The 25,409-nt window shown below is 42.9% G+C and overlaps 1 protein-coding gene across 4 annotated transcripts in view; it reads right to left on the reverse strand.

The window, feature by feature from the left end:
- Positions 1-5,428: 5,428 nt before the first annotated feature.
- Positions 5,429-25,409, reverse strand: part of dlg2 (discs, large homolog 2) — a gene marked incomplete at both ends in the record, with an annotated part of 166,343 nt that continues 146,362 nt past the window's right edge. For 3 of the 4 annotated variants that reach the window (XM_080530366.1, XM_080530365.1, XM_080530367.1), the window contains 10 exons: positions 5,429-5,535; positions 6,329-6,420; positions 6,844-6,953; positions 7,574-7,746; positions 10,028-10,129; positions 10,570-10,620; positions 13,774-13,819; positions 16,638-16,713; positions 17,304-17,480; positions 18,460-18,574. In XM_080530366.1, the coding sequence (XP_080386492.1) occupies positions 5,429-5,535; positions 6,329-6,420; positions 6,844-6,953; positions 7,574-7,746; positions 10,028-10,129; positions 10,570-10,620; positions 13,774-13,819; positions 16,638-16,713; positions 17,304-17,480; positions 18,460-18,574 (1,049 nt within the window). Of the gene's footprint in view, positions 5,536-6,328; positions 6,421-6,843; positions 6,954-7,573; positions 7,747-10,027; positions 10,130-10,569; positions 10,621-13,773; positions 13,820-14,393; positions 14,497-16,637; positions 16,714-17,303; positions 17,481-18,459; positions 18,575-25,409 lie in introns of all 4 variants that reach the window. The other variant, XM_080530364.1, reaches the window with a different exon arrangement.

The following is a 25,409-nucleotide window of genomic DNA, read 5'->3' on the forward strand; positions in this document are numbered from 1 at the left end:
CTTATAACTCGAACCCTGCCTGTACTAGTGGCAAATTAGTCCACAACCCCCTTCCTCTCATGGTCAATTGCTTCCTTAGAAACCAGGGGTGTCATTTATAAAACTGTGCGTAGGATTGGCGTGAAAAGTTTACATAGGTACGAAAGCCAGAACGTTTACACACAAATATTGCAAAGCAAAGCCTACAGTCAATGCTTAGTTAACAGCTCTCTTATGCCTGCACAAATGATATGACAGAACACACCTCTTAAGCCAATTTTCTAATACTTTTGGTGCCCTGAAATAGGGGGGAACAGGGTTGTAGTTGGAGGAGAGTTAAATTAGATAAAAAAATAGATTAGATTTCTAATTAGAGTTGTGTAAATGACCTCCCTAAAGACAGGCGTCAGGACATGAGGTGGGAGCGAAGTCTCAGAGTCTCCATTTGTTGCATCATATCATCATTTTCAGAGAAATAGGTTATATTCTTGCAATAAATGGAGATGAAACAGCTTCTCTATATGCATATAATCCCTCAAAAGAATCGAAGACTCTTAATCACTGCATGGTTTAAGAAACAAACTATTTTATCTAATTGGGATCAGCTATTTAAAATGGCATGATGCCGGTTTGACAAAAATGATCGTTGTAAGATGTGTGTTATTACAGATATGCAGGATGTTATTATGTCTGCAGTGACACCTCGTGGTCAAACAGATACATGACATGTTACTACTTTACCACACACTCACAATCACACATTTGACATTTGAGGACGGCTGGGAAGATGATCAGGGTCGCCATCCACGCTGTGTCTCTCTGTTACCTTCTGGTAACAGGTACTGACTCCGATAACAGGTACTGACTCCCGTAACAGGTACTGACTCGGCCGGGGATCGAACTCACGACCTCCCAATCTCAGGGCGGCCACTGAGCTGGTTAAAAGATACTGGAGAAACTTGAAATCGGTTTTAAAACAACATACATTTAAAGACGTTCAAAACTGATCAGGAAAATGGATTACCCATTATCAAAATACCATTAAACCCCCCAACCCCCAGATAAAAAGCATTTAAAGATTTAAATCAAGCAATGACTAATGCACCTTACAATTGGCAGCCAAACATAAGCTTGTGTAATATAAATATAAACACACACACAAATACACAGAGGCCATTAAAAGTCTCACCAAACCTTTTAATCAACACTTTTTTAAAAGATGGATGCTGAGCATAGTAACTCCATGTATACCTAAAGCAATGTTTTTAAAGTGATCAATCAAAGCAACCAGGAGTACATACGGTATCATGATGCAAAGACAACTTCCAAGTTCTTTGTATTCATTGTTTTTTCATATATAAAAAAAAGAAAAAAGCTAATATGAAGAAAGAATGAAAACAGGAATTCCAAAGAAGCAAAATCAGTGTTGATAAAATGTACAGTTCCACATGTGTGTATGTGCTTTTTTAAATTACATTAAATTCATTTAAATCCATGAACAGAAACAGTATCTACAAAGGGAGTCATCTGAGTCAGCTGTGTTGTGTTTAGTTTGACACATGTTGTAACCCCCAAAGCAAGCGATGGAAAGGGCCGTGGCCCTCGTAATGGGCTTTGTGTCGTGTGTCTTGAGAATCAAAATATGGTTCTGCTTTTGTTCCTGGTACTGATTGATTGTAAACACTTGGAAAAAGAAAAGAGAGACTCTTTAGAACAGGTTTTTCTGAGGGAGTGAAAATAAATGATTAAAAGTTGGCATAACATTAGGCAAATGAGGTGTTAATAGGAGAGGAGGCGTTGCTGTCTTTGAGATTGAAGAGAGCATACATATTTATGTACATTAATGAACACTGCTCACCATTGATAAAGGAGTGAAATTCTAATGCAGGCCTCATTCAATGCCAGATTTCTTTTTACAAAGGTACGGTATACCCCAATGGTGTGTGTGGAAGTTACTGTGCACACAGTAGCCACACCAAGAATAGTTTGACCTTTGAACTGTAAAGCAGCACAAAACAATAAACGAGAACACAGATGAGATCAAAATAGAGCTTTTGCTTTTACACAGAAGGTTGAAATTATATTTTCTTTAATGTTTATATTTGTATTTTTTATTATTATTATAATGTTTAGTTTTTGGATAATTTCCTTTCCTTTGACACTCAATAAGTATCAAACTTACACTTAAACAACATGAACCATTGTCAATTTAGATAGTTACAGAGCCCTATCTTGCAACCCTGAGAGAACGAAACAGCTGTTGAGTCTAGTACCGTATGTCTAAAAGGAAAATAAGAACGGTGGTCACACATTGAATAAAACATTCTTAAATTCTGTTTTTGTCAACATGTCAAGGGCAGTTTCTTGAAAATAGCATAGGTCCTACCCATCATCATCATCATCATTACTATGTTCAAAAAGAGACAAAAGTAAATGAGTTCAATAATCCATCATCTGTTAGCCCTGAAGATATCCTCTCTCAGTTCATAATTGAAGGCATTGTAAAGGATATTTAACATGACCAAAAATGCTTCGAGGTAAAAACGTATTGCTTGTAGGGACACAATATCTTAAAATAGTTAATTCTGTTTAAAAATAAATATTTATTAATTATTTCAGGAATGATATGCTAGTCAATGCTAATTTAAAGAAAATGTGCTTATGTAGTCCTCTGTCTGTTTGGATTAAAGGGTGACATGGTATATACCTACTTTTATGAGGGTAAAAGCTAGGGATAGTTTAAATGGGCCATTTGGGAAAAACATAATTGCACCTCAAGACATGACTTGGAGGTGTTCGCTAACAATAACATGTATAGTTACTTCTAGATTGTTCTCTATGAAGGATTTAGAAATTGTAACATGTTCAAAACAGACATTCAGGATAAGTCAGTGAAGGAGGGGGGCATAGGTTTCACAACGGCAGAGATGTTTTATTATAAAGTGTCGCATGACATTGGTGGGTGTCAAAATGACACATTTATAACATTTTCTGGATACCTTGGCAATAGTATATGGGCCTGGGGAGCCAGCAACCTGCGATTAAGTTGGTTTAGTAACAGATTAGGATTAGCAGAGCGTCACAATTAGTTTGCCTTCAACAACGCTAATGCAAAAATAAACAATCCCAAATCTTTGGTTGCTACATCCTTAGTGCCCATAAACATCTGAGCTGAACTGGGGTGAACTCTCAACATATGACATGTTGTCTCCACCGCTCTCTGTCGCCACAGATGTCTAAACTCCCAGCCACTCCTTAACACTACAACAGCTGTGACTATTTTACCTACTAGTCGAGCCGCCTTGGGGCCCTCTTTAGAATGTAAATCTGCTATTTACACACAGAGATCACTAGAGGGCGCTTATGTTTTTAGCCTGCCTCCTACACAGGAACAACTGCAAAACAGCTTTATACTATCTTATCCTGAAGTGATTTTGAAAATGATAATGGGTGGTAGAACGCACATATCTAGGAAAACTCATGAAAGGATGGTCAATAGATACAATAGTTTTCTTTACTCACAGGGGTCACCGTGACCCCTCACGGCTCTTCTAGTGTTAAACTGCAGACAGAGAGGTTGCAAATGTATCAAACGGTTAATCAAAGACAGAGCAAATTTTCGGTCTCAAAAAAAAAAGAAGAAAAAACTAAAAACATTCCCTTTAAGGCAAGTGGTGACCAACACATCAAAAGAGCCTCGTCACAGAACGATTCCAGAACAGGCAAATCTAGGGACACCTTGAGGGGCCTTCAGACTAAAACTAAAATAGAAATAAGCCTAAAACACAATAAAGCATTCTATCCAACTCATACTACAAACAATCACAAATCCGTTGGACATTAAAGTTTCAAAAAGTGAGTTTTTGTTTAGTGACGCTAAAATACTTTAATATTGGATTGAATCTGAAGCTATTATTTTAGAATATGAGTTGGTTAAAAAAACAAAAAGTTTCACACATTGTTAGCCTCATAGCATAATAAATAAGTCATATTTTGGCCAAACTGAGATATCTGCCTAACTCTAGTCTCTCTAACACTGCTGATTCACTGTGCCTTATTGCCGATGCCATCAGAATGCCTGTTACATTCCAAAATCACTATCTGCCCAAGTCATCTTTTTGACATGGGCATTTTTGACACTACACACAAAGATGGCTCAGGTGACCACAAGTGAAGCATGACTTAAGCAATTATGCTACGAGGCTAACAACATGTTAATGATGAGTGGTGCCAATCCTGACTCAACTAAATAAATACCTCAGGTGTCTCACGTATCTCGATCAGGTGTCTCATTGTGAGAACTACATATCCCAGAATTCCCTCAAGGAATCAAGCACAGCCGAGGTAATTGGAAAAATCATGTAAGGTTGTATTTTCAGTGGAACATCCCTTTCAGTTGTGTGCACATTTAGCATGATGAAAGGATGCAACATCAGTACGTCAGTTTAACAGTTTTAGGTTCAGGGGGAACGTGTTGGTCACCACAGCGCATCGCCACCAGCAACCATCCCTTCTCCAGTCCTGAACAGACCTGGGACCTATCATTTTACTCTGAAATAACATTTCCACCAACACTAAATCTACCACAACACACTATATTAAACAAGTAAAATCCGTTTTTTAAATGATTTTTTTTAATCAAAGTTATATATCTTCATAATAAATATGTTCTGTGTTGTGCCCTCTTGTCGTTATAAATAGCAAAATATAGTGTCATATCTCCTGTACCTGGTTGTATCCCTTTATTGTTCTCTCAAGCATCTTAACAATAATATTTTTTTTATTATAAAATAAGTGGCTAAAACCAATACATCTTACTAGGAAATCCTATTCAAATAAAACATTTTTTTTCAAATAAATTCTGGACTCACAGCATCATGGAATAAATACAAAAAACAACCAATGCAAAAATAGAATAAAATAGATGAGGTGTGTACATGGGGACATGGGGGCGTGCATAGATGAAAAAAAAGTCACCAAAAAAAGTCAACCACTAATATGAGGTGGGCGTGTGAGGACACTGAGTGCTAGCTAGCCGTCGGGTGGAGTGAAGCAGAAGAAATGGAGACGTGTTCCTTCCCGTGTGTGTGTGTGTGTGTGTGTGTGTGTGTGTGTGTGTGTGTGTGTGTGTGGGGGGGGGGGGGGGTGACACATGTATGTATCTGCCACTTTCAGTTTTCAATTTGAAATTCCACGCAGTGTCGACGTAAAAATCAATCAATAAAAAAAGTTTCTAACACGTGTGTGGTGTGTACATTCAAGAACATTCATATTGAAAGTGAAAAAAACTAAAACAAAAAAAACAATAACAAAACAAAAAAACATGTTATCCATACTCACTATAATTATTAACAATATCCATATCCAATACAATTGATCATACATTATGTTACAAATTAATTTCTAGTTCCTAGCAGTCCAGTGCAGTCCCTGTCAAAGTGGTGTGTTCTTATAATTTCTCCTTCGAGGGAATCCAGATGAAGGGTCCTGAATGCTCTTCTATCACCATTTTGCAGTGGTTATAAATGTCCTCTAAAGTGTCTCCTTGTACCAGGGCTGAAAGAGAAAAGAGGAGGAGTAAGTAAGTAAGTAAGTAACATGTATGTGTATAGCACCTTTCCCAGACCAAGGGTCACAAAGTGCTTTACATAGTGGAACATAATAAAGAAGAAACATAATAAAAGAGCGAAAGTCATAGCAGGTTAAAATAGGCAAACACGTGAAAATAAGAACAAGTAACAGACAAACAGGTGTACAACAATATCAACAGGACACAGAAAGACAGGCTTTTGGGGCTATCCAAAAGCCTGTCTATACAGGACAGTCTTAAACTGTTTTTTAAAAGCCTCGACCGAGACCGAGGAGGCATTTCAGCACAGCTCGCTTATCGAAGATACAACACAACCATACGTGACACGTTCTAATGCTTTGGTCCGCTGACTTTTCTTTAAAAAAATGTAAATACATTTCCGCGTTGTTGAACATCAACGACACATCGCTAGTCAACTAACACAGCTTGTTTTGTGAGCCTGCTAACAACGTAAAGTAGTGTTACAGTTAACTAGGTAGCAGTTATGGCGATTACTCACCCAATCCGTTGCGTTGTTGCAGTATTTTGGCTCGACTAGCGAGTTTTGTGTTGTGATTCTCAACAACGTTGAAATGTAGTTCCGTGTTTCAAAAGAAAAGCCTGAACGTTTTGATAGGTTGCCGACATGCGGACCAAAATACTAGAACGTGTCACATATACAGTAGGTACACAGTTTGACTTGTACTTCCAAGAAATTCAGTCAGAGATGAGAGGTGATTTTCAACAGAAAGTAAAACATGTCGACGGGCTACTGAGTACCTGTGAAGAACTCCCCAAACTCCTGCTCCAGCTTTATGGCACGGTCAAACGTCTTCCTGGCCTGTTCTTCTGTCAGCCTCTTATTCATCTCCCTGAGGAAGAGGAGGAAGAGAGGAGGACTGGTGAGGGACTCTCCACAACATGGTTTATGCAGTACATCAAATGGTAAATGGACTGACTTATATAGAGCCTTATTCCAAAGCGCTTCACAACAGCCTCTCATTCACCCATTTACACACACATTCACACACCAATGGCAGCAAGCTACCATGCAAGGCGCCGGCCCGCTCATTGGGAGCAATTTGGGGTTTGGTGTCTTGCCCAAGGACACCTCGACATGTGGCCACCCGGGGTTCGAACCACCGATCTGCTGACCTTGCGATCATTAGATGCCGGCTCTACCTCCTGTGCCACAGTCGCCCCGGCAGCAATCAAGTAATGTCAGTCAACTCCTCATGTATAGATTCAACACATACATCTGCTATGTTAAGGATATCGGTTAGATGAGAACTCACATTAATGAATCGATGGACCTAGGCTTTATAAAGATGGCGATGGGGTAGAGTTGTGCAACTTGTAGCCGTTTGATGGCGTTCCCAGATACGTCCAGTATACAGTGCTTACCCTGGGGGTGGAGGAGAGACAAACGCACGTCATTCAATGACAGTTGGTGACCTTTGAACTGTCTGACATAAACAATCTACTGACCATTATTGAACCGGTTGGGAACCGATACGGTAACCCTTAGGGTAATCATGGTTACCGCGCTGGCCTTAAAAAGCCTTCAAGTCTAAAATCCAGCAATCCAATTCATAACATTTCAGTTATTCGGTCTAAAAATGAGGTGCTAGGTCTTAAAAATTAGATCCTGCAAGGAAATCAGTCCGACCACATCTATTTACGCAAATCAAGTTGGAACCCAAAAAATGCCAATTCGCTTCCTTTTTTGTCTGTATGGCAGTGAAATCCCTAATTTCATCACCTCGAGGATGACAAAAAGCTATCATATGGTGTCGCGAATAGGTAAAAAAATCAATTCAAAGAGGTCTAAAAAAGGTCTAAAAAGGTCTTAAATTTGACTTGTTGAAACTTGGAGGAACCCTGGGTAAAATAATACACAAGTTGTGTCAACAATAATGTGTTGAGTCAACCCTATAAGAAAGTTCAAATGATCTATAAGAGATCTACAGTAATGTGAAGAAACAGATTCAGAAGAGATGCAAGTCGTCTATGAGTGACTCTCACCCTCTCTGCAACGTATTTGACTGACTGGACGCTGGTTCCATACAGATTGTCGTTGTACTGGCCAGCTTCAATGAACTTGTGCTCTTGGATGTCCTTCTCCATCTGTTCCCTGGACATGACGAAATGGTAATCCCGCGAATCTACCTCGTAATCCCTCCTCGGTCGAGTGGTGTCTTGGGTACGAGAGGAGGAGGCAGAGGGAAAAGAAAAGCACTTGCTGTTTGAAACATTCATGAAGAAATGTTAACCCACAATACATTAATTCTACATTTGTGTCTCATTCGACTAGAAACAGTTACAGTAGAGCTGGTAGTTACTGTTGCTGCTTCTATAAAGGCAGGAATACTGGAAAGGACTGATTCACTACGTAAGCGTTTGTGCTAGCGCAGATTTTGCACCTGTTATTTTCAGAATATAGATTAGAAAGAGAAAATAAAAAGGTGAATACAGTTTGAGAGCGGATTTATTTGTATTTGTATGTGTCTAAGCTTTTGTGTGACTTACATCTGTGCAAAGATGTCATACTTTGCACAGATGCAAACGCTAAATTAAAGTAAATCCGTCTTGCACTAATGCGCTAAAATCTACAACAGGTTGGAACTTCACTACCTTGTTTTCACCAACAACATTCACACTGGTTACACTACTTTACATTAGACCAACGTCTAAGTGGCTCACTTACCTTGGTGCCCTGAACTGTTAGCCGCTTTATATGGTTTTAAAAGAATAAGATGACATGAAAGGAAAAGTAAATCAAAAACCATCAAGTTCAGAACAATGGCAACCGAAATAAAAAATGATTACTAGAGAGAACTTCTATGAAAGAGGGACGTCTACAGTATGGCTGTGAAGGACAGTGTTCATTTTGGGAGGCTTTTTAGTCACTTAGTCTTAGTCTTTAGACGAAGATGCACACCAGTTCTTGTCACACCCAGTCACATCCTAAAGCCTAATGCACAATGTGATGCGATATTGTCGCACGACAACATTCGATTCTCCATTCACACCCACACACTTCGGTGGTGTGAATTGAGAATCGAATGTTGTCGTGCGACAAAATCGCACGCCGTGTGCATTGGCCTTTAGTTCCATTCCAGTTTCCGTTGACGAAAACTGAAAACATTCCAGTGCAGTTTCAGTCTACATAAGCTCCAAAACATTTTAGTCTCGCCCCTAGTCATCGATGAAAACTCGATTAAAATCTTTTGGAGTTTTTGTACTAAAACTACATTAAAATGCCTTCAGTCTTCGTCAACCAAAACTAGACAAAAACCAAGAAGGACAGAAATGACTAAATGTGACTAAAACCAATGTGCGTCTTCGTCCAAAGACTAAACGACTAAAAAGCCAAAATGAACACTGGTGGAGGAGATCGATGTCTGAGGAAAGAGACTACACACATTGTAACGTCGGTGGTATTTCCCAAATGAATTCACAGTATACATGCAGTATGTATGCTGAAAATCAGAATGGGATTCTTGCAATATTGTGCTTGTAATCGGGATGTATAGTCAGAAACAGTTTCACATGTCTCAGAAGTTATGGACAATACCTTGAAAGACATTGTGTATATATTGTGAAATATGTGTTAGTGTACTGTCCCACATTATTTGAAAAAAGTGTCCTGACAATTTAGTGCAAACTGCAAAGCACACAAAAAAAGACACAGGGTACTACATTTGCTTATTGGGATTGAGTCTAAAACTATACTGTACATGGGAATAATATATTGGGCTACAATATATTTGAGGGCAGCACAATTTTGCCCAAACAACCCAAACAATATAAAGGTTAGGTTGTTAGGTGAGACGTCAGGGAAAAGGGTGAACACAACACAAATGAACTAATGGATTGGTCCAGTGTTTGCTGGACTGTAAAACAAAATCAAAACACAAATGGCATGTTGGTGACACAGGGCCACTGTGTATGTACTGACATCTTCTGTTTACAGAACAGTACTTACCCGACTGCCGTCATGTTCATGACCCTAACTGTCTGATCTCTGAGGCTGCATCAACACACCATGACATCACACAACTACTCTGCCTTTTAGCACCCTGAGACAACACCTTCACTTGTGTATCTATAATAATAATAATAATAATAATAATAATAATAATAATAATAATAATAACAACGTTGCAGCTCAAAGTGCTATACATTATGCTGCTTGTTCTCCAACTCCAACACCAAGCTTGTACTCTTGCATTTTTGCATTCATTGTTTTTACAGTATTCATTATAAAAGTAGTATTGCTGGCCACTCAGCCAGACATGAATAAAAAAACAGGTTCTCCGATGTCTTGCTTGGTTCTAGAATTGTTAAATGACTAAATAAATTCTCTCTACTTGAAGCCTGACTGAAGTTGAACAGGAGAGCAGAGGGCCGCCGTCTCAGACGCCTGGGACTCAACCCTGGTTCCTCCAGAGCGCTGGGTTGTTGTTGGGTACTCACGTGGAACACAGGAGCCAAACTTGTCAGGGAATTCTGATATCAGATCGTCGTTGATCCGGTCCTTCATAGGTCCAAGGATTATTACGGGTCTGGCGTAATTGACTGTAATAATAATAATAATAATAATAATAATAATACATTAGACTTAATATAGTGCTTTTCTAGACACTCAAAGACGCTTTACAAACTGAAAAGATTGGGTAGTAATAATAAAAAGAAACAAAAAATAAATAAAAGAAAGTATAGGGGTCTAATTATTTTTTAGATGACTAAATTGTGTCTTTGTAGGACAATCTATTCTGTATACTGCAATTACACCTAGATTTCAGGTGGAGAAGCGGCGAATAAGCAACGCCAGCGTCCTCTCCATTTAAAAAAAAAAAACTGTAACACATGAATAATATTGATTGACTCGTGGATAAGTGCACTGTAGCCTAACCATAGCTACATATTTAAAAGACATTTGAAGCATATTGACTGCAGATTCGTTGGAAGCCATAATCCACCTTGATGAGTCCATAGAAGAATGAAGGGGTACTTACTCTCTTGTCGAATGACTGGCTCGTAGGAGAGAATCAGTTCCTCTTGACTCCCTGGAGACATGAAACACACACAAACTAAAAGGTTAAGATATCGTGGTGGGCTTTGCCAACGACTAGCCTAACAAACAAAAAACATTTGTGTGTCTGTGATAATTAATGTTGTTGTATTAGCAATCAATGCCCTTGCCAATACACTCACAGTCCATACTGACGTTAAAGCATTTGTGGTTAAGTTATTGATAACTTATGGATATGAGAAAACTGATAGATATGATACAGGTATATATTGATTGAATAAGACAAACTTCAAAGGTAGATTCAGCAATGTGACTTTGTGCTGTTCTGCTTCTTGGCTGATTAGAGAATGTTGCTTTGTGAGTATTCTTCACTGCACCTGACAACTGGAATACATACAACTGGAACAGACACATTTTCTCTATTTAAGCGTTATGGAACGAGAAGCCGTGGTATATCGTGGATATCGGCACAGCTAGCGGGGTGGTTAGGCACGACACGAAGTGGGAGTGACCACTATAAATATGTGTTCCTCTCGCAGGAGGGAGCTGTTTTTTACTGCTTTTTTCTCTCTGCGCTCATGTAATTTTGCTTCATAGAAGACCTCTTTGGAGTCAATTGATTTCAGCTCTTTGTGCTTTATAAGTTCTACTCAATCTACTAAGAATCAGTCAAATCCACAACACCAGATCAGTGTGAAGGAGCATGGAGCAGGAAGCCTGGTCTACTCCATCCATATGATTCAACAATGTACCAAACATAGAGACAGCTCATCCGCATAGAGCACAGGTGGTCGGTTTCACAGACAAGGCCTAAGTCTTGGACCAAATCATACTGTCAATGTCAAATCTCCATTGACGACGGCTTTTTAGTCAAGGATTCTTCGGCTTAAGTTTGGTCTGTGAAACCCGGACCAGGATGTTGTTACCTTTAAGCCCAGTTCACCTCTAGCATTCACAACGCAACGCAACTCGAGCTGCAGAGGTGGAATGGACCTATCGCTAAGCCACGCCCCAAAATAGAAATTGTCCAATCACATCACAGCAAAAGTCACGAGAGGCAGAAAACTTGGACAAACAACTCGCTAATATCTGATGGTGAAAAGCTTCTAGACTAAATATTCTTGTCATCTTTAAAAAAAACATGTCTATTACTTGCTGTGGTAAATCAGAAATCAGAAATGTGCCAAATCCCGCCATTGTAAGTCATTGAATGTCATTCAGTCACGGTCGGTCAGTCAGTCACTGTCAGTGAAGCGTTGTTTGTTTGTCTGAGTTTTCAAAGGGGGTGTGGCTTAGCGATAGGTCTCAGCAGAACGTCCAGATTCGTTGGAATGTCTGCCGAGTTTTTTTTCTCTGCAACGTTCTAAAACTGACCGGTGTTTTCAAATCCTAGATAGTGAACTGGGCTTTACAACAGAAAAGTACTGTAAGAATGCATCAGCATGCTGGGTCTTAAGGGATATATGGATCACATTCAGATGACATCAAAGTGTGCAGCACATTCAGATAGATCATAACGGTCTGTTACAGAAAGGGGGGCAAGAGAGAGGCACGCCCAGTGGCGTAGCGGACGGGCCCGCAAGCGACGCACCGCGGGGGGGCCCCCGCCACTAGGGGGCCCCCTAACATTGGATCCACATATTTTTTTTTTTTTTTATAATTTAAAAATATATAAAACAAAGAAAATAAGTGGCCCTTCATTGTGTCAACCTTAATTTTAATATATAGGCCTATATTAAAAAATATATACATGGTTAGCCGTATCCAATAGCAACATGACTTTGACGTCACACGTAGGCAGCGAGACACAAGGAAAATGAGCAAGCGAAAATACAATACAAAGTACAATAAGCATTCTTTAGGTGGTGATAGATTCTCTATTCGGACATTATAGCCGCTATATGTGGGACTGTCGGTCCGATATTGTAAAAAAATCCAATAAAAAATGTATGTTTACGGAAGTACATGTCTCAAGTATTATCTCGGCGGTTAGTCGAGTGAAAGAAAAACAACATACAGATGATAATTCACACAATATAATACCACGAAAGCGTACAGCACTAAACAATAACATTTATTTGGGCAGCATCATACTCAAACTCAGGCAGAAAGGCAGGGTCCGGCCAGGTTCACAGTCACAGGCTGTCAGTGCATCATACAGGTACATAATTCAGCATGGTTAGGCTATATATAGCTGTTTCTTTTTCTATTCTACTATTCTATTCTACTTCTGCTGTCTGCGTCTCCCTGGGTATTCCTAGACCAGATGGCAAACAGTAAAGAAATGCCACAATATACCAGGACTTAAGAAACGAGATGTCCAACAAAGGATTTGACTAACCCTGGCCAATTTTACGCAACAAGTAGACTCTGATGCAGCGGAGACAGGGTTGCCAGATTGGCTGGTTTTTGGTGGATTTAGAAGTTTTTAGATTGATTAGGTTGGAAATTCTCAATCCCATCTGGCAACCCTTAGCGGAGAGTCTACAGATATGTTTACAGATATCACACTGCTGTGCACACCACACTTTGTTAAAATAAATAAAGCTTGTACTATTCTACTTATAATACATTCTACTGATGTGGTGTAGTCTACCATTTGGTTTTAGTTATAGGCTATTGCTCTCACTTGTTTGTACCTTTTGCTAAGTCAAGCATTTAGAATGTAGAGTGCATATTGCGAAATTTCGCAACGTCAATAACGCATCGGCCTCTAAAAAACGCATTTTTTTTTTTTTTTTACTCCGTTGCGAAAGGGCCCCCGCCGCCACCTTGCGGGGGGGCCCCGGGATTTTGCGCTACGCCACTGGGCACGCCATGAAACAACGTCTTTCCCAGCACAGACACGGTTGTTTGTTCTCGTTATCATGCAAACAATCTCTCCAAACAACAACAACAACAACAACAACAACAACAACAACAACAACAGTGGGAGATGGGGTGTTACAGGAGACACAAGTCTGGACGTTCAGGAAACCGGAGTGAGACATGTTCAGCGGTCACTGCATGCACCAAGCTGTCAAAAAGAGAAAACAAAGCAAACCAACCAACCGAAATAGAAAGAGACAGGGGGGGGGGGTCAAAAAAATGTAAATAATTAAAAGGGGAAATGCGTTGGAAAGACAGGAAAGGGTGGGGTGGTGGTTGGATGGGACAGACTGGGCAGACCGTTCCTACAACAACTTACTCAGCGTCTTTGTCCCATAACCGTCATCACCTATCCCTGGGATGTCCTACACGGCCGTCCCAAGAGAGCCGGGGGGGGAAAGAGGGGAGGAGGAATAGAGACGCAAAGGAGGAAGGAAGAGGTGAGTGGTGTTAAAGAGGGAAGCCTGCCATGTCTGAAACTCAGACCATCATTGGCCAGCTCAGCTCAGATCATCATTGGCCAGCCCAGCCCAGCTCAGACCATCATTGGCCAGCCCAGCCCAGCTCAGATCATCATTGGCCAGCCCAGCCCAGCTCAGACCATCATTGGCCAGCCCAGCTCAGATCATCATTGGCCAGCCCAGCCCAGCTCAGATCATCATTGGCCAGCCCAGCTCAGATCAGATTATCATTGGCCAGCGCTCGAGGCCGACTGTTCCTGACCTGAGCTGACCAGCCTGACCTGAGGTCAGAGAGAGGAGAGAGGAGGAAGAGAGGAGGAGGAAAAACTGGCCAGGGAACCGAGGCCTCCAACAAACCATATCCCTGCACACATCTCGGACACAAAGCTGTGTGTCGCCTATATGTGCCTGTGTGTGTGAGTGTGTGTGTGTTTCTGTGTGTGTCTGTGTGTCTGTGTGTGTTCTGGAATCTACTTACGCTCTGAATCACTGCCATCCTGCTCACCCAGGTCCTGGTTCTTGTAGAATGGGAACTTTCGTGTAAAGATGAAGTTGTTCTTTTTACGCTTGTCATTGAATGACTGTGGAGGAGAGAGAGCATGGGGGGGCAAACAGGGACCTCTAATTGTTGTCACAATCATGCTGGCACAACAACTGGGTGCAATAATGTGGGATGTGAGGTAGTTAGATAGCCCGCCCAGCAACCACAGACGCTTTGGAGCGCATTCCTAATACTGTTTTTAGTAATCATTTAACACTAGAACAGCCATGAGGGGTCATGTGAGTAAAGAAAAAATGTTATATCTTTGCACTCGATCAAATTTCAGGACCCTCCTTTCATGACTTTTCCTAGATATGTGCGTTCTACCACCCAGTATCCTTACATTTTCAAAATCACATCAGAATAAGCTAGTTATAAAGCTATTTTGCTGTTTTTCTGTGTAGGAAGCAGGCTAATTTACTCATTTACTAATTTTAAGCGGCCAACTAGAGGTTGTTGTGTGTAAATAGCGGCTTGAACATTGTAAAGAGGCGGCACTTATAGTAGGTAAAATAGGCACGGCTGTTCTAGTGTTACAGCGGGGCCAGTTGTAAACTGTACAATTTGATTGATTTGCCATGAATGTCTTTTTTATGGACCGTATCATAAAGAGGCTATTGAATCATAAAGACACTAGCTGTCGTCAAACTGACTTTGTCTAAAGCAAGGTGACCTTGAGGCTGTTTGATACAGAGTTACATAATCATATAATAATAATAATATCTGGCGTCATTACTAGTTCACATCCCACAATTGCACCGGAGGCATTCTCAAATACTTGAAAATCAGGATGAAATAACATAACATGTCAAAAGGTGTTGGTAGAAAACAGAAGCTCTTAAATATCCATTCCTTTTATGCCATGCAAAACCAAAAAGAAATGTACCAGGGTCATGCTATGAGAGAGAGAGGGAGCGCGCAGGGAACAGGTAGGGGACCTAAACACAAACGATTGTCCAAACCATAACAACAACCATGCAGATTGTCTAAACTGTGTGGGGGGGGGGGGGGGTTGGGAGAGGGGTGAAAGCGGACAGTGCAATGACTGATAGGAGCCTAGCTTGCTGTATGTTGACCTTAAAGATATTGTAGATTGTTGTGAAGGTACAAAAAGCTTGTACACAGAAATGATGTCAGTTGGAATAATGTGTCCAATGAGAATCTGTGGACGTGTGTGACTAAGGTGTGACTCACGTCTGAGGACCATACTAAAGGGCTAACTGTGCAACACGACAGATAAGGAGATAGCCACACATTCTTGCTCCAGTGAGTCATTTGCCGAAACATTTAAGAAAATATTTTTGCACCACCAAAAGAGTGCAGTGAATTTATTTTCCCTTCAGTTTAAAGTTCACCGCCATCATGATGAATGGTAATAATACATTTACAACTGTCATTCTGCTGTAACTTCGGCTATAATTATAATTCTTACACAATGTTGTCATAAATATTCATTAACAACAAATGAATAACACACACACACACACACACACACACACACACACACACACACACACACACACACACACACAGGCTGGCTGTAAGTCCAGAATTAACAAGGAGGATGAAGCAAGTATGGTGGTACAGAATGGCTTCTGCTTTAATGAGAAGTCGGTTGAGAAGATAAAGCCTGAAGAAGGTCTATGACCGAAAGCTTGCAATAAACTATGTTTCTTTTCAGTGTTTGAGTGTGCGGATGCTGTTATTTTGCACTCTATTGAGACTCTTCAGTTCCAGCACCTCAGCAAAGTCTGATCACGGATGAGTGGTGGGATTTTCACTATTATGAGAAGTTGGTTGAGAAGATAGTAAATCTATGAGGGAGATATGTCAGGGAGGGAGGCCCTGTCTCAGGACGGTGTCTCAACCACTCAGGCACAGAGATCTGGGGTCGTCAAGGTAACTGGTTGTAAATAACAACCACTCCCACTCTTAATGTGAAGGACGAATCTGATATGACAGGTTGAGGAGAGGAGATAATGAGTTCTGGTAGTTAGACTCAGTTAGAGGGTTAACATTGTCCTTACATGCTGAACACAAAGATCCAGAGGCTACTTTTTATGCGATTAAAAATAAAGGCCATTCACATTAGTATTGCCATTTGGCAAAACAGTTTGGTTTTCTTTCAAATGTTAAGTCTGCTTGCCAACGCTAACAGCATCTGGTCGTAGCGCTACTTACCCCTCTGGACTCGATAGTTCCTGGTTTGGCGTTGAACTTGACGGTCTTTAGGCGTGCACGCTCTTTCCTCTCAACCCTGCTAGAGCAAGAACAGACACATGGACATCAACAATAATAATAATAATAATAATAATAATATTTTTTATTTTTTTCTGAGTGGGGCAGTCCCCCATATTTTTCTTTTTATTGACAGAGATAGTAGAGATTTTGACAGGAAGGATGGGTGAGTGAGAGAGAAGGGATGACATGCAGGATATGTCCTCGGACGGAATCGAACCGGGAACCCTGCAGTCACATGGTCGATACTTAACCCACTACGCCACCTAAGCGCCCCATAATAATAATAATAATAATAATAATAATAATAATACATTAGACTTATATAGCGCTTTTCTAGACACTCAAAGACGCTTTACAAACCAAACGAAAAGATCGAGTAGTAATAATAAAAAGAAACAAAAAGGTAAATAAAAGAAAGTATAGGGGCCTAATTAAGGTAGTGCAATGGGGACACATGGGAAGGGGAGGGGGAGAGGGTTAACTGGTGAAGTTAACAGAAAATGACACGTTTGATCCTGGCTGATACGGTGTGAGAGGTGGCAGTGTAGAATGACCGAGGGGTGTGAGCGCAGCGCTCTGTGTGCCTGAGCAGACACAGCCACTCACCGTCTCTTGCTGGGGATGACCCCCATCTCCTCGCTGTCCCCGTCGGGGGTCACCCTGCGGGCCTGCCACCACTCGTCGTCGGAGGCGTTGATGACGTGGAGGATGTCCCCGTACCTGAAGCTGAGGCCCTGGCTGGGGAGGCCGCTGTCCTTGGCCTTCTCATAGTCAAACAGAGCCCTGGTGGGGGAAGAGAGAGGTCAAACAGAGCCCTGGGGGGGGAGGAGAGAGGTCAAACAGAGCCCTGGGGGGGGAAGAGAGAGGTCAAACAGAGCCCTGGGGGGGGGAAGAGAGAGGTCAAACATCTCTTCAGGTTACACCTTAACTGTTCCTCCTGAGACATCTACCACCCCCCAGCACTGCGTCTCCTGAGACACCCGCTTTTCCCCTTTACTGTCCCCCCCAATAATTCTACTGCCCCCCTTGTACTGTTTCTCTGTTCTCCAGTGTCTATATAAAAAATAAAAAATAACGTTTTCCTTCTATCACAGAGACTGCCAATGGCCGCTGGCCTGAGCTTGATTACTCTTCCTGCTACGACTGGTGGATTGATGATTCACTTGCTTAGTCAAATGTACTGATTGTAAGTCGCTTTGGAATAAGGCGTCTGCTAAATGCCAAAAATGTAAACAGAGCCCTGTCAGGTCACAGAGAGAGGAGGGGGGGGGGGGGAGGTCTTTGCACTCGATCAATCGATGGCGTTCTACCGCCCAGTATCTTTACATTTTACACACTCAAAATCACATCAGGATAAGCTAGTATAAAGCTATTTCGCAGTTTTTCTGTGTAGGAGGCAGGCTAATTTACAAGATGGACAACTAGTGGTCGTTGTGTGTAAATAGCAGCTTACCATTGTAAAGACTATGGTCATGGACTATGGCCCCGAGGCAGCTCTTATAGTAAGTAAAAAAAGGCACGACTGTTCTAGTGTCAACAGAGAAGGGGTCCGAAACCTCATTCACACAGGGGGGCACAGAGCCGAGTACCTCCAGGATGAAGTTCAGTGTGGATTAGTTGACCTGATAAATTCTGAACCGGGTATTATATTAACCCCCCTCCCCCCATGCCCCCGAGACCTGGTACAAAGCCACGGTTATTAGTGGGTCAGGTACGGTACGGATCAACAAAGTTATAATTCTGTCGCTAGGAGACCACCCACCTGACATAGAGAGACCGCTTCTGATTGGTTCGTAGCGACCCAGAGCCGGAGCTCATGCTGTGGTTCATCATCTGTTCTCTCAGGTCGTGGATCTTGGCCTCGAAGCGTCCGTACTCTGCAGGAGACAGAAGACCACACCCAGGACCCCGCTTAGCACTGTAAACATCCCCCGATAACAACCTCTGTAGACATGGTTTGGTGGTTTCATGACAAACATTTGTTCTGGAAAAGGTTATGGTGAAATTTGTGGCTGGAGGTTGAGTTAGTTATATTTTCTGAGTGGGGGCAGTCCCACTCATATTTTTCAAGTTATTGGACAGATCCACTGAAGACAGACAGGAAAGTAAGGAGAAGAATGGAGCGAGAGAGAGAGAGGGCATGTCAGCAGGGCATGGGCCAGATTCGAACCATGCCGACATGGGGATGTGTGTGTACTGCAGACAGACCGACCCTAGACCACTGGACCACCCCAGGCCACAGACGACTTGTACTTCTGAACACAGTACGTGTAGAAGTGTATTTCGCCAAAGGAGAGAGGGAGGGGATCCGTTGGGTTTATGATGCCTATCGGTGTGGATTAGCAAAGAAAAGGAAGACTGCTCCCTGTGTTAATTACAGTACAATAACATGTCCTTACAGACACAGCTTGTACAGAAACACCAACACACCCACAGCACCAAAACAATCACAACAATTCCCCATTTCACACGGCAGCCATCATTATTACCGTCGCTGCAGTCAGATGAGATATTTCTGGTCCAAAAAGCCTGTGGTTTTCTCTAAGAAACACATCATTACACAACACAACGTCCACAGAAAACACCTGAAACGGAACGTCTGAAAACCAATTTCTGCCCAGTCAGATTGACATGAGAAGTGGCACGCCGCTGAGAACCCAGGGGGAGGCGGAGAGGCAGAGCAGGTTAGCACAGGCTGGGCTGGATGAGCTGTCGCTTCAAGGGGAGACAGTCAAACTAAACTAAAAAACACTTTGTAACTGCCAGCTGAATGAGAGAAAATGTTCAGTTTTGTTTGGCACATTAGAGGATAGTGTTGTTAGTGCAGAGAGAGAGAGAGAGAGCGAGAGAGAGATAGAGAAGTGTATATTCATAACTCTGTTTGTATATATTCATACTACTGTTAATGTATATTCATACTACTGTTAATGTATATTCATACTACTGTTCATGTATATTCATACTACTGTTCATGTATATTCATACTACTGTTTATGATTATTCATCAAAAGGGGGATTTGTCTGATCATGTTTTGCACCATTTAAGTCTTAAGGATGGTTGAGCTTGAGTTATATCGACGTGCATCACAAATGTGTAGCCCCCTCTAGTGGTTGTGGCCGCAAGTAACCACATAGACTGCATAGGCCACTTATGCTGGCCCTAGCTAGGCAAAGTCGTTTATGGACACTGTACTTCTGTAAAGCGGCATAGAATTGTATTATAAGCAAATGAATATCCTTTACAAGGCCCGCGGGCCTCAAGTTTTACACATGTGATTTAAGATGGAGTCCCCTAGAAAGCAAACCCACAACAGCTGGTACTGGAATGATGTGGAAGTAGGAGGCCTAAAAACCTGCTTAACTTCCTACAGAAGAGATGTGACTTTGCTGAAGAAAACAAAGCAAAAATTACTTAATTCTCTCTCGCCCTCTCTCTCTCTCTCTCTCTCTCTCTCTCGTCCTCTCTCTCTCTCTCTCACACACACACACACACACACACACACACACACACACACCTAGCTGTGTGTTCTCTGCTCTGCTATCCTCCTTCCAATGTCGTCACTACAACATTTGTCTTTCTCTCACACACTTGGCTACCTCCCTGCCTCCTGTTGGCCTGGATACAGCAGGAACACACACGCACACACACACGCGCGCGCGCGCGCACACACACACACACACACACACACACACACACACACACACACACACAGTCCCTGAGCAGGGCTGTGGGGATGGAAGGAGGCTGCTTGAAGGAGGGATAGGGGAGAGGATGAGTGTGGGTGTGTGTGTGTGTATGTGCGTGAGTGTGGAGTAGCCGGCAGGCAGCAGTCCAGGGGGGTATTCCATCAACGTCGCTAAAGGACAATCCAGACTTATTTCGATAAATCCCACAAGATTTATAAATAAAAAAAGCCATCCTTTTTTTGATAAGTCTCACGAGACTTATCAAAATAAGCCTGGATTTTCCTTTAGCGACGTTGATGGAATACCCCCCTGGCAGCCATTTGCCGCTTGTGGTCCACAACAAAAGCCTCCATGAAGAGAGACCATCCATCCAGGGGTGAGACAGAGCTTGTAAGAACAGCCATGAGGGATCATTTGACCCCTGTGAGTAAAGAAAAATGTTATATCTTTGCACTCAATAAAATTTCAGGACCCTCCTTTCATGACTTTTCCTAGATATGTGCGTTCCACCACCCAGTATCCTTACATTTTCAAAATCACATCAGGATAAGCTAGTATAAAGCTATTTTGCAGTTTTTCTGTGGAGGAAGCAGGCTAATTTACAAGACGGCCAACTAGTGGTCGTTGTGTGTAAATAGCACCTTGAACATTGTAATTGAGACAGCTCTTTTAGTAGGTAAAAAGGCACGGCTGTTCTAGTGTTAAAGCCTCCATGGAGAGACCATCCATCCAGGGGTGAGGCAGAGCTCGTTAAGAACCCGGGACCTAGAACTGCAACTCTGTGGTTTCTGCACTGGACCCCTCATGGATCGATGCAACGCCCCATTACCGTGTGTCTGAGGTAGCACCACTGGATAGTCGCATACCCTCTGTACACTTCTGCAAAGCTACACTTTTCTCGGGACAGTATTTCTGTTCGGCACAAAGTACGCTGATCGATCATATTTAATGACTAACATTTTTACTCCTGCCTCAGCTGGTTCTGGTGGAGTAATGAGGCGTTGTGAAGCGGGTCGCAGGGATTAGAGAGGTGAGGTGGCGGTCCGTTGTTCTCTGAGACCTGGGAGAGACAGCTAGGGGATAACAGCCGCGGTTATCCATCTTGCTTGGCCTTGCTCCCTCCAGCAGACAAACCAATCTCAGCCTGATGTTATCCATCCATGGGCTCCAGGGGGCTGGGTTGTACAGCCACACAGACTGTATCCACCATGGCCTCTCCCGCTCCACTGTGTTGAAGTAAGTACTGTCGCTTCGAAGGGTAGCAGTCATTGTTGTTGCGTATTTCCACGAGAGACGAGTGAAATTTGTGATTTGCTGAGCTCGCATTTCGAATTTATTTACTGATAATCAGCTCCCACTGAGACTGTGGATTGGATTTAACGTTTGAAGACAAAATGCAAAATGCACAGAGAGAGGGATATGCATAAACAGACATATTGTACGCCATCTTGCTAAAATACTGTCAGGTCTTTAGTGTCACCGTAGCACGAAGAGGTGTTTATGTCTGTGTTAAAATGCTGAAGGCTTTTTTTGCTCCGTTCTCTCTCCGGTGAACCTTCACAGAGATGAGCTGCCAGCTGCGGTTAGGCTAACTGACATCAACTGGGTTGACTGAGCGGTTATAATAATAATAATAATAATACATTTTATTTATAAAAGCACTTTACATAAGAAATCACATTTTCAATTAAAAGGCTAAAAAAAGGCTCTATTAAAAAAGTGGGTTTTAAGGCCTCGTTTAAAAGCATCCACAGACTGTGGTGCCCTTAGGTTGTCAGGGAGAGCATTCCACAGCCTGGGAGCAGCCGAGCAGAAGGCCCGATCTCCCATGGTGCGGAGCTTGGTCCTGGGGGTCTTGAGGAGGTTAGGCTTACTGGCTAGGCTAACTGAGCAGTTAGGCTAACTGACATCAACTAGACAAGTCAGGTTGTGTGCGTCTTTGTGTCTACAGTACTGGCAGGCGAAACTTCATGACAGCCAAGATACCACATGGAGAGGATCTCTCCCAGTGATGCCTAGCTTTTTGTTTATTAAAAAAGCATTTGAAATGACATCTGAGTCTCTGGATGGTAGTTTCCTTTGTTGTTCTCATCATTGTTTTTATTTGTTATTAATAAAAAGTAAGTTAATGCACACACACACAACCACTAACCCTGTCTAACTGCCCATATGGTCCCATATGGGTCAGCCACACACACGGACACAGACACAACGACACACACTACACACACAGACGCAGACACACACAGACACACACACACACACACACACACACACACACACACACACACCTACCCACCCCCACCCACCCAGACACAGACACAGACACACACGGACACATACACACACAGGGACACAGGGCCTTAGTCCAGTTTCAAAAGAGGGACACCAGCCTGGCACCCATTCTCAGGGACAGACTGCATGAAGCCCCCTGCCCCTCTGCCTGTCCTACATAGACAAGGGCCGGCTATGGAGCAGGAGGTAGAGGCTGGTGGAGGTAGAGGCTGGAGGAGATAGAGGCTAGTGGAGGTAGAGGCTGTGGCTCAGGAGGTAGAGGCTGTGGCTCAGGAGGTAGAGGCTAGTTGAGGTAGAGGCTGTGGCTCAGGAGGTAGAAGCTGGTGGAGGTAGAGGCTGGTGGAGGTAGAGGCTGGTGGAGGTAGAGGCTGGTGGAGGTAGAGGCAGGTGGAGGTAGAGGCTGGTGGAGGTAGAGGCTGGTGGAGGTAGAGGCTGTGGCTCAGGAGGTAGAGGCTGGTGGAGGTAGAGGCTGTGGCTCAGGAGGTAGAGGCTGTGGCTCAGGAGGTAGAGGCTAGTGGAGGTAGAGGCTGTGTCTCAGGAGGTAGAGGCTGGTGGAGGTAGAGGCTGTGGCTCAGGAGGTAGAGGCTGGTGGAGGTAGAGGCTGTGGCTCAGGAGGTAGAGGCTGGTGGAGGTAGAGGCTGTGGCTCAGGAGGTAGAGGCTGGTGGAGGTAGAGGCTGTGGCTCAGGAGGTAGAGGCTGGTGGAGGTAGAGGCTGTGTCTCAGGAGGTAGAGGCTGGTGGAGGTAGAGACTGTGGAGCAGGAGGTAGAGCCTCCGTCTAATGATCGCAAGGTCGGCAGATCGGCGGTTCAAACCCCGGATTGGGCCACATGTCGAGGTGTCCTTGGGAAAGACACTGAACCCCAAATTGCTCCCAATGAGCGGACCGGCACCTTGCATGGTAGCTTGGCCGCCATTGGTGTGTGAATGTGTGAATGATTTACCATTTCCATAGAGGTTCTGTACTGTATGTATAGACGTAGACAGACATAGTTATCAATGATACACTAGCGAGAGCACTTTTCCTCCTGCGTTTACAGTTGAGGGTCATATGATAATCATTTAATCATTCCGAGAGATCCTCTCAAAAATTGACGGAGGATGGAAATTAGTTATTGTTTTTGAGTTGTTGTTGTTGTTGTTGTTGTTGTTACTTGTTACAGTATTGCTATAAAAAAAATAACTAGTCAAGTACAAACATATAAATTAAGTTGGCTAGGTGCCTGTCTTCCCTTCGGAATATTCTTGTGTCATGATCGATGTGATTTTCAGATGAGATACCCAATGATCTTCTTAGCTCCTGGTGCACTTGTTGTTGTTGTTGTTTTTAGTTTTTATGTCTGTGAACATGCTGCTCTAAACTAATGTTCCCCTAGTGAGACTAATAAAGTTGTTTGAATTGAATTGAAAACGTATTCTGGCACACTGAAACTGTGTAGACACAACACATGTCCAAGGAAATATCGCATTTAAATAAAACAACTGGAACAAACTTTTCAGATTTTGGGTAGAAAATGCAAAAAGCAAGAAAGGCAACAATCCAGTAAAGTAAACTACTCAGAATAGGGAGAAAAACAGAAGACGAGGGACCATGAAGCCTTGCGGCCAGGAGAGTCACAGTAGACATTGATTCCAGGCCCAGACACAGGGGGGTGCTCTGGGCAGGGGGGTGCTCTGGGCAGGGGGGTGCTCTGGGCAGGGGGGTGCTCTGGGCAGGGGGGTGCTCTGGGTAGGGGGGTGCAGGAATGTTCTACGCATGCAGAGGCGTGCAGGGTGCCTTCGTGAAACCTAACGTCGTTAACCTACTTTAACCATGTTGTACTGAACCATGTCATATCTGGTTATAGACCCCTGTAAGCTCAAGCAGTTAGATGTGCTTTTTGTGGGAGAGGGGAGTGGGGGGGGGGTTGTGTGTTTACATCTCCACAGGTAGGGGAGGGGGGGGTGGGAGACATGATGAGGGGTGCGTGAAAGATGCCAGGGGAAGTGAGTGCCTGTTAACAACACGTGGGGGTAAAGTGGACTGCCAGTGATAACACACACTCCAGTGCCCCCCCTGCCCCCCCCCCCCCCCCCCCCCGAGGACCGCCCATGTTCAGAGCTGCCCCTGGGGCCAGATTGAGGCTCAACTTTGACCCCGGGTGCTGATCACATGGCACAAACCTGGTGCTGGCGACGGGGCCCGGTGTGGGGAGCACAGAGCAAGTTCTGACGGGTGAGAAGAGAGAGAGGGCGTCAGGGTCAGCCATGGGGGGGCGCCAGAGGGCCAGTCATGAATTTACTGGGTTGTTGTTAAATTACTCAGTGTGTAATGGAATGCCTTCGAAAACTATTCGGGCCCACATTTTGTTTTGTTTTAGACTAAGTTTAAAATGTATTAAATTAAAAATCATTTGACATAAATAAATCCACTCCACATACAATACCAATGCAAAAAATGTCATCAACAATTGCACAATGATTCAAATCAGAGACCCTACAAACGAAATATTCATTCCAAGATTACATGAACTATTATCGTTGCGGAAAGATGGACTCGATTCAACTTATTGAGTGATTTGTTGATTACATTTTGTCATTGCAAAGTGAGGTATTTCTGTATTCAAATTTTAATAACTTGACTGAAATTTCTAAAAGCGTGTTTTTGCTTTGTAATTCTGGGGGTATTGTGTGTGTGGACTGATGGCAAATTCTTTTAACTTATATAACACAACAAAAATGTGGAAAAAGTG

The sequence above is a fragment of the Nansenia antarctica genome (assembly GCF_963989245.1).
Source record: "Nansenia antarctica genome assembly, chromosome: 4".
Taxonomy (NCBI): domain Eukaryota; kingdom Metazoa; phylum Chordata; class Actinopteri; order Argentiniformes; family Microstomatidae; genus Nansenia; species Nansenia antarctica.